The 10,675-nt window shown below is 40.8% G+C and overlaps 1 protein-coding gene across 6 annotated transcripts in view; it reads left to right on the plus strand.

Annotated features, from left to right (window-relative positions):
- Nucleotides 1-10,675, plus strand: part of LOC109852126 (neurexin-1) — a 168,825-nt gene that overhangs the window by 107,949 nt on the left and 50,201 nt on the right. For all 6 annotated transcript variants that reach the window (XM_020422981.1, XM_020422982.1, XM_020422983.1 and 3 more), the window contains 3 exons: nt 2,932-2,958; nt 8,453-8,611; nt 10,371-10,523. In XM_020422981.1, coding sequence (XP_020278570.1) covers nt 2,932-2,958; nt 8,453-8,611; nt 10,371-10,523 — 339 coding nt within the window. The remainder of the gene's footprint in view (nt 1-2,931; nt 2,959-8,452; nt 8,612-10,370; nt 10,524-10,675) is intronic.

The following is a 10,675-nucleotide window of genomic DNA, read 5'->3' on the forward strand; positions in this document are numbered from 1 at the left end:
GTCACTGACCTCGGCCGCGCGGCCTTGGCGGCGTCACTGACCTGGGCCGTGCGGCCGCGGCGGGGTCACTGACTTTGGTCATGTGATTACGGTATATATATATATGTGTGTGTGTGTGTGTGTGTGTGTGTGTGTGTGTGTGTGTATTATATATAAATATAGAATATTATAATATATATAATATTTTTGTTTTTACTCTTTTCTCTGTCACGTGACTTTAGTCACATGATGTTTTTCTACTCTTTGTCACTATTTTTTGATTTTGATTTTCATCCGTTTTAGTTCTGACATCTCTCTAAAGTGTATACTAGCTGTCATCGCGGTGTGACTGGTTGTGTTCACTAACACTACACGTTAAAATAAAAACAATAGTTTGCGCGTAGCACCTGTGTTGTGCTAGTTATAAAATAAAAAATGTTTCAAGAAAAAAAGTAAGTCTCGAAAGTGCGAAAGGTACGAAGACACGCAGCACGTTTATTCAAAGGAAAACAACTCTGTATAAAGTTTATTTGTCTACGCGGACAAATATTATAACATTTCAAATCGGAGCGTCAGAGAGAACGAACGAATACAATGTTCGTTAATCCAGAAGTTTGAAATATCCCGGAGAGAGATTATCCCGGTGAATATTCCTGGCGAAATAGAAGGATCCCACGATCTTTCGTTTGTGGAAGCGTTTGAAATGGAACGATGTAAATCCGAGGCATTGAATCATTTCTCCGACGAGCAAGAGAGATAGAGAGACGCGTTTTGAGCGATTTCCCGGGGAGCGTTTAATTCGTTACATATGACTCAGCTGCACAAACATTAGCTCATCCGAAAGAGATTCCGAAATGCCGGAGCGTTTCTTTAATATTTGGCAGAGAGAGAGAGAGAGAGAGGGCAAAGTACTTTCTGTAGTCCTTAAATTCGCGCACACAATGAAAATCCCATTTAACGGAATATTCCATTGCGTGATGCCGCACGTCTTACGTAAAACCTCCTCCGAGGATTTGTCGCGTTCGTTTTTATGCATCAAATGAAAATTTGATACTTGTGTGTGAGTACATTGTTAAATTAAATCGTAAGTGGCTCCGTATTTTTAGGAAATAAATGTCAAACAAAAATTCTTTCAACAAATTTTGCATCTTCCATTAATTACTAAATTTTTTCAACAAATGGAACAATCGGTTATAAATATCGACAAGAGTATATAAAAAGTAGATAAATTTATATAACAAGAGAAAAAGATTCTGTCAAATAAATGAATAAATAAATAAATATACTTCGTATTTGATATTTCACTCGAGCATGCATTCTGATATCAATTGAAAGCGTTTCCATGTATTGACTTTCCGTTATTCATCAAATTTCGTCAATCTCGACTGACAACGAGCGCATGAAAGCGTCGAGTTTTGTGCGATAAACCCGAGTCGTCGTAAGCCTAGTTTTCAGAATATATTTTTACTCGTCAATGCACGATCACGTGGGAAATTTCGACCGAGTATCGCGGCGTCCGCGAAGGCGGTCCTAAACCCAATTAAACTGATTCAAAGGCAAACAAGAAACGCGCGCATCGATCTTACTACCTACCTCAGATATTAGCATAAATCAGGACATCGATTCGCACGTACGTACACAGAACTGCTAACTAATTGACAAAGCTTTTGACGGATGTTTGCTTGTATTTTAACAATAGTTTTCGATAAATTGATTATATAACGAGCGAGATGTCAATGTTGTACGCGCGCGCGCGCGAAACGTCAAACGTCAAATTCCGCGACGCGGATTTCTTTGATTGTGTGTCATTTTTTTCTACACGTACATTTGAAAAGAGAAATGCAAATTGAGAAAAGACGAACGAATAAAGAAATTACAAGATCAAAGACGAGAACTACGCATCTCTTATCCCGTTGAACACACAGGCGGGGCAATAATTACGGTGCAAAGCAGTGCGGAAATTAGGCTGTCGCGCGCCGGTCGAAATGTCGTAACGCGCGTCGGTTTTTTTTTTCACGATCGCGACGCACAAAGGCAAAAGCTCACCTCGTCACCGGATTTCTCTTTCCGGCCGTTGCCCGTCTGTCAGTCGTTTAATCGTCGTGTGATCAAAGGGATTCCTTAATAAGATCCGCACACAGCCGCGGGCTCGCAAAGCAACCCACGCGTTTAGGAACCAAGTGCATTTGTATCAACACGCGCGCGTTCGACGCGCGTCGATTGTTAGAAAATGTGTTTTTTTTTTTTTTTTTTTATATAAGCCACAATCTTCCGCCAGTTCCGCGCGTCAATTTCTGCGCCAAGTGTGCGATGACGCGAGAAATTGCAGCAGACTATTTGTCAAGTGTCTAATTTCGAGAATCTCACACGGAAAGAAAAGTTTTGCCGTTACACGAAAGGCCAGCAAGAAAAGTTTGTTGCATTTTTTATTTCATTGACGAAACATTTTTGTATAATTTTTTCATGCAATAAAACACCAAATTTGCTACTGAGTGTTTTCGTTTTAGCGCCGACAAAACGTTTCGCTGGCGAAACAGAAAATTCAATAGACTTGGCAAATTTTTTTTTTTTTGTCTTGCTCGTCGTGTAATAACTAATCTTTTTGCTATTGTGCGGCAAACTTTTTTTTTTCCTTGCAAACTGTTTTCTCGAATAAGAATCAAGATCACTGCGAAGTTTTTCCGCGAACATCACGTGAAATATGCTCGCGTTCTTCTCGAGCAAATGCGAACTTCTTTCTCATCAAAAAAGTTCTTATAATAATCCGGCGGAAAAGTTTCGTCTTGTGGGTGTCGAATAGCTCGCGGAGCTCGCGGCGATCAGCTCGCGAGCGCTTCTTCCGCGCTACGTTCGGCAACTTTTGAATTTCAATTGCCGACGTTGCTCGGACGCGCGCGCAGAAATGCACACAAGACTTTCATACTGATCGTACGCTTGCGTTTTCTGTTTCAGATCTCCTCGATAACCAGCTTCTGCAGGGTGAGTGTGATTTTTATTACATATTACATATTATATATATATATATATACATACACTTATATGCGCGGCTTTGCATTTTGAAGAAGACGTTTGCATGTTTGTCGTGAGATTCGCGAAAATGTATCCGCGTTATCACTTTCGATCGATTTCGCATCTCTCGCATCTTTTTACTTTGTTCGCGAGAAGTTTGTGCGCACTTTTCTTTACTTTTTACAGTTTTACGGCTCGTGATATTATTTACAACGAATCGAACATCATTCACTTGCTTGTTTTATTTTAATCTGTTTCAATGGAATTATTAATATAATTTTTTTTTTTTTTAACACACACGATCTGTGTCGTTATCTGCTGCCGAAACGTTTCCAACGCGTTTAATCGTCCCTTTATGGGCTCTTGGCGTCGCGTTTCGCTTATGTTACGCTCGTGTTTCCGCGGAGACAACGCGGATAATCCAGAAATCGTCATTCAAGTCTCGTCTTTCCTGCGAGACGTGAGTGTCGTTGTCTCTCGCTTGCACTGCTTCCGGAAACCGAAGGAATTTCCCGTGTGAATTTTTTATTGAAAGTATTTCCACGCGCGCGAAGAGTAGCATACAGAAATAAAGTGACAAATGCTCTCACATTAGTTATTTATTTTTTTCCTATCTCAGTGTCACTAAGCTCTAAAAATACGCGAAGGGCTTTTAGTTTATAAATGATGCTCGTCGTGCGAGCGAAATTCTCCAATGGGAGAGAGTTTTAGTTCGCGATGAATATGAATACTCTCTCGCGCGCGCGCGTATCAAAACCGCAAAATGCGTGCGGAAAAAAAAAGACAAGTACACACCAGTTGTTAAAAAAAAAAAAAAAAAAAAAACTTCTACGGGTTTGAGAAACGTTTACGCGCTAAACAATGCTTATTGCGACTTGCCTCGTATTTTTGGCAAAAGTATTTTACAAAACAACAAAAGTGTCCTCGCGGTCGCTCACGCTGCGATTTATTGTAAGTGGGAATATCAGTTGTTGATATTATGAATGTGTTTTCGTGTATTTTATTTCTCTATATTTCTCTCTCTCTCTCTTTCTCTCTCTCTCTCTCTCTCTCTCTCTCTCTCTCTCTCTCTCTCTCTCTCTTGTTTTATCTGCGTATGAAAGAAATATATACCGGCAATTTCGAAAAACCAGCTGAAAAAGTTGCAGTTGATGCATCTCGCCTGCACTTGACTGCTTTCAAGGGGAGGGAAGAGTTGGAAAAAGATTTTAAAATGCAAATCGGGTGTGAAACCGATCGATTGCATAATTTACGGCGTGGTCTGCGGGCTAAAAATATACCGACGTTATCACAAATTTCTTCTCACGTAAATGTAAATTACTTTTTCTGCTTATCGTTGACAATTTCCTATTAGTTAAGAACGACCTCTGCGAAAAAAAATTCACGTGGAAGCACTCAATAATCGTGTTTTGAGTATATTTTAATTATTGTTTTGTATATATTTGCGCGTATTTGTTATTTTTTTATCGACACATTACTGCGATGTAAGAAATTTGCTAATTTTACATTACAAAGTGCGGAAGACGTGTGATTTGGGAAACGAAATTTGGGATGTGGAATTTTTATTCTCTGACGTCGAATTGTGAACGCGAATAGAGACAAATAAGTACAGAAATGGTTCGAACGCGTTAGAAAAATTTTCGTCTTGTTCTCGGAATGTTGCACATCTTACGTCATATTGACGCGAAGCTATCGTTCTGAGAAAGCGGGAATAAATCATTCATGACGCGCAGTAAAAGATCTCGCACATTGACTCTCGCCTGTCTCTTCTTTCCAGTGAATGTGCGCATGCAAGTTTTTCACATTTTCACGTCTTTTCACCTCGATGTGTTTGAGTCTGAGCTCTGCTCTTGTGAGGGCGATCTTCTACTCGCGATGCTCCAGTAAATTCGATGATGACGTTTCTCCAACTCTCTCTTTCCTCCTCCCGACTTTCTCGGCAAATTCCTTTCCTTGTTTTTTTCATTCATTCCGCAAGCGCGCGCGCGCGCGCGCCTAAAAGGGCGTCGGAAGTATAATTTACGATCTTGTTAAAAACGAAGAAGAAATCATTTATTTTCGTGGTATGTGCGACGTAATGTAGAAAAATGATCGAAGTGCGAGCGAAACAAGCGGTTGAGAAAAATCACTTCGCCGATTACATTTCTAACATAGCGGACATTTCTTCAACAGTTGCGGCGCGCAATAATAAAAATATCCAATCTCGAAGCAAATGTCAGTTATACAAGTGCTAATATGTACGCTGGAAAAATGTTGATATTTATATTCTAGCATAATGAATATTTTCTATTCGAAAATAATATTTTTTCACACAAAACCAAAATTTTTATTTTTGTAAAAAAATTTACATGAAAAATTGAAAAACATAATGCGCGGGTGACATTGTTTTGAAATTATATCGCGGCACACGCGATGTGTGTAATTCGCGCGGTGCTGTTCGCCGCGGCGTGAATAAAAAATTGTTGACGACAACAAAATGCAGCAACGCACTTTCAATGTCGTCAACGGACGCGTACAAATGCACAATGCTCATCATCCATGAGCGGCTAAGTGGAGCTCGTGTCTGGATGTAATAAATAGTCAGTCCTCATCCCCCTCGTGTCACTCCGTTCGCTCCATATTCGTCAAACGGGGATCAGTGTACTCGCTTGCTGCGAGAAGAGGGATCTTCTCTCGCGCCGGAGGTTTCCTCCCCCGTCGGGGTTTTGCCGCAACCCGCGGTATATATATACTCGGTTGCGCTTATTGTGTTGTCCCGAATACATTGTGCACGCAACCGAGGAATGTCTGCTGACGCTTGGCCGCTCACGATTACCACGATGCGAGAAAAGAGACGCGCTATTAAAAGAGGAACCCCCAGGATTTCACCCTTAAATCGACTTTGTGCGCGACGGTTTTTCGCCCCCTCCCCTCCCGCGTCGTTGTTCACGCGCCTTATTTTTTAACCAATACGTTCTAAATAATTAGGAAGGGTTTTTTTTTTACACACACGAGATATCTCGATGCAAATATTTAGAAGTGTAAGTTTTAAATATTTGCAAATGGTTTTTTCGTGTTTTTTTCCGCGTGAAATTTTATCTCGCAGATGTGTAAATATATATTTACATATTTAGAGAAAGAGAGAGAGAGAGAGAAAAAAAGAATATTATATTTTATATTTCTTAATCTATATTTTCGCGTGACATTTTTGTGTAAAAACGGTAAAAATTCTTACGAGGAATTTACCTCTGAATTCTCCGCAAAAAGTGATGATGAAAAACCGCAAAATATACATATTTATTATCAGAAGCGACGAGCAAATTTGTATATATAAAAGCACCTTGGTGGCGGTCTAATTTCGCGGAACGGGGAAAACGTAGTTACTTGTAATAATAAATTGCCGGTTCGGTTCACATTGTGACACAGTTATAAATGTTTAGACGGTCATTAGCGCGAATCAGGGAGTCCGAGAAGCGGCTAATGAAGATGGAAAATTAATTAAGTCGGAAAATTAATTTCTTCCCCGCGAGATAGATCGCGGTTCCTCGCGATCCGAATCAAAGCTGCAAATTTTGATTTACCACGGTTTAATTAAATTTCCACTTGAATATTAACTACACGCCAAGAATGGGTTAATTCACCGTCGTAATGAGGGAGAGAGAGAGAGAGAGAGAGAGAGAGATTTGTAAATTGAAAAATGTATAAGATCGTTTTGTATGCGAAATGCGTTCTGAAACCCGCTTTGTCTCAAAAAATAATACCTCGATCGACGTCAATATAGAGTTCCGCAATAAAATCCATGTCTAATATATACAATAACAATTACAAGTATAACGTTAATTTGAATGATTCGGTTTTTGTATAAAATTTGTTATTTATGTAAATGATCGCACACACGCGTAATGGCGGTTCGCTATTTACCAAGTGACGATGTGTAAATAATTTATCTTTGTAATTGCAAATTACTGTATTATTTATTACCGCGAATATTGCACGGCATAATTTTGCCAAAATGGTTTGTTTGATTTAACATTGCAATATCAATTGCGCGCGATAATGTTACTTTCGATCGATTTTGTCACGAGTCGCGCGTAGTCGATTGTAATTTGTAAGTGGTTGTAACAGAGAGAATCGCGAAATGTCGCATTTTATCAAACACACACGTATAGCCTTTTTTCGTAACAAACCGCGGATAACGTGACGTTATCTCGCAGACAGTTCCTTAATTTCATCACGGTGAGTGCGAGATCTATTTGTTCGCCGAGAAACATTGAAGATAAGGCCTCGAGGATTATGAGGGGGATTGCTCGACTGCGGTCCAAGGAAGCGTCCTCGACAAGAGAGCTACCTAATTAGAACGAGGAAAGACGAGAGAGAAGGGCGTCAAACAGGGTCGGTCTTCTCTGAACTGTAGTCGGAGTTTCCTACTTCATATTGTATTTTCACAGAATTAAATTAATTAAAAGCCTCGCTTTTTCCTACCTCTCTCGTCGTAAGTAGCTTATTTTTCAAAGATCCAACTTAAATTTTGTTACCTCCCGGTACCTGTGAGAGCTGTGATATTATTTCGGATAAAAAAGATGTATAAAGCGTTTTCTCGTCGGAAAATTTTGCCCGAGCGGCCCTGAGAAGCGAAGATGAAGGATAATAAGAGGGGATAGTATCTTCCTCTCGGTTAGGTACCTCCGAGAGGTACGAGAGTACGTAACATCCTGACGTTTCAGACGCTGCTCACTCTTCTACGAGATTTCCCTTTTCCTCCGCTCGGAGTCGGTTAGAGCGATAAACGAAAAAGGTAAAAGAATAACCGGGAGAGATAACGACTATCGATGCTACTGTTAAAGTCGTAAAGGACCACTCCTCGCGAACGGCGGCGTTGGTGTAGACGTTGAACTTTTACGGCGTGTTCGCGAGAGGATCACTTCGAAAAACTTTGGCCGTTCTTTCTTCGGAGAAACGGAAAAATGTTGCGCGCGAACACATCAATGCCGACTGTTTATCTTTTCGAGAGCTAGGTGGTTTAATATTTCATGTAATATACATCATGATTTTTTGATTCGAATATATGTACGGTGCGAGTTGTATGAAACATTTCGACGAAGTTTTGATCGGATGGATTGGGGGTCAGTCCGAATCGGACGGTCATTTTCCATTTTTGTAAACTTTGAATATTGAATTATTAATCAGCGTATGTGAACTAATGAGCGCGTGGAAAGCGATGATCCGGGCTTTGACGCGAGTGATTTTCATTTTGCGAAGAAAAATACTTCACTTCGTGAATAAATCTCCTAAGAACGACAGGCGCAAACAAGCGAGCGGCGTGCGACACAGCTTTTCTTGCGATCAGCTGATTTTTTTGATGATTTTTTTGCTAAACGAGTTGCGAGCGAAAAGCAGACTCTTCGCAGATCGTTAATTCTGTAATTTGCCGTGGGGAAAAAAACGCGCGAGAGATATTTCAAGATAACGTTCTTTTCTGTTGCAGCTCTCGGCTATTGTCGACGGGATTTACGCCGAGCACGGACACACCGCGGGATCGTTCGCGCACTTGGCGAGCGATCGACTTCTCGTCGGTGGCGGCGCCGACGCGAGATCCTTGCAGGGCGCCAAAGGGATCAACAATTTTGTCGGATGTCTAAGAAAGGTTGGATCGAGATATCGCATGATTTATTTATAACTCGGATAATAACTTCCGTCATTCTCGCGCCTCCGAGTGTAGGCTTACACAGCTGACGCTCGAGGATCAAAACTTGCGGTAACGCGAAATCGTTAACATTTTCAGCATCACACAGATTTTTTGCGGATGAAAATTAAATAACATTAACAGTTCGACTCTTTAACTTCGGATCTCCGTGACGTTTGCAGCAAGTCGAGGAGTGACCTGTCACGTGACGTTTTAGCGCGAAAAAATAACCTTGAAACAACTCGAAACAATTGATTATCAACTGTGCGTGTATATTTTAATCGTTCGCTCTTGTTGAAAATCGATATTGGCTCATATCGCGTTACGGAGACCGAGATAATAGTGCTGGAGTAGTAACCGCACCATTGCCCTAATTATTAAATTACCTTTTTGCACTTGTTTTCGGTCGAACGGTCGCTATCGGACGACAATTACTCCGATACCAAAATTGCACCGACCAATTTACCGATGGAAAATCACGGGTTGCATACGTGTACGTCACCGAATCTCCGTGCGACTGTCAGCAAAGAGAGAGACTGCGGTCGGGTTTTAAAATTATTTTTAAAAGAACGTATAATTAAACGTATATATTAAACGGTTATGTGTACATTAAAATAATAATTTAAATTATTCGAAAATACATACACGCGGAAATACATTCGTGTATACAGGTGAATGTAATATTAACGAAATAATCTAATTTCTCAATTAAAATCAAGTTTTAACGGGCTCACACGACGACGGTCGTTATTCAAAAACTCCCTTCGGAGAAAATAAGAGCGTCGCGCTTATCATCTCTCAGAGGACGCTCGGAAATTTCGGAATTATTCCTATCGGTGGCGACGCATGAACGAACTTTCGCGAACGGGCCAATAAAAATGTTCCCGCTCGACGGAGGGGGTGTGTCAACGTGGTCATCGCGACGCAATGAAATATTCATGCCCGGCCTTTAACTTACTTACCGGGAAAGTTCTGACGAGAAATAAAGTAACCCGCGCTACGGGATGGCGGCGGCGCCAAAGAAACGCGAGTGAAGCGATAAAACTCGTCACAATATATATATATATATATATATAAAACATGCGCGGGGGAGCGGAAAGGTTAATGGCAACTGTAATTTGCTGACTGTTCTCAGCTTAAGTAGCAGCGAATCGGTCCCGGCGAATTATTTCCCCGCGAGTTTTATTTACGAGCGTGCAGATGTGCGCGCTCGCTCGTTCGCGATATGTAAATTTTCCCGGCGGGGAATTCAGACATCCGCCGAAGTTCTCTCTCGCTCGTCGCCAGAGATCGAACTCTTGCGGTCGTTTCGTTTTCTCTGTTTATAAGCTTCTTTCCGCGACTTCTTGTCGCGAAAAAAAAAACGCGAAAAACCTTCGGAAGAAGATAGATAACTGCCGCTAAAAATTTGTGTCGTACTCCTATGAGCGCGAAAATAAATTAGTCGGTTAATTGATTTCCTCGTCCAACGCTCTGTGCGTTCGCGCTCTTGTGTTCGCGAATTCACATTAACGAGTCATTTCGCGAAAGGTCGGCGCAATGAATTCTCGATATTCTGTTCTTTATTAAAATTTAAATTTCGAAAAACATATCGAATTCGCGCAAATTAAAATTTTAAATGTTAAATATTTGATGTAATTAGCATAAGGATGTTTTTCAATGAGAAATAATGAGAATATATATATGTTAGATTGTGATTGAGTTGCGTGCGCTCTCGCAGGTGGAGTTCGCAGCGGAAGGCATCAAGATGGAATTAATCGAGGCGGCCAGAAGCGGAGCCGCGGGTGCGGCTGCTTGGGGAAAGATGGATTTTCACTGTCGCGAGCCTAAAGCCTCAGACCCGATCACATTTACCACCCGAGATTCGCATCTCGTGAGTATACGCTCTTTTTTGAATCTCTGCAGTTTTCATTGTTTTTTTTTTTTTTTTTTTTTTTTTTTTTTTTTTTTTTTTTTTTATTGACGTGAAAAAAGATCAGACGTGTGCTCTTCTTATCGTTGCGCTATTGGATTATAACGAAGAAT

Source organism: Pseudomyrmex gracilis, unplaced genomic scaffold (genome assembly GCF_002006095.1).
Source record: "Pseudomyrmex gracilis isolate BER0280 unplaced genomic scaffold, ASM200609v1 scaffold_24, whole genome shotgun sequence".
NCBI lineage: Eukaryota > Metazoa > Arthropoda > Insecta > Hymenoptera > Formicidae > Pseudomyrmex > Pseudomyrmex gracilis.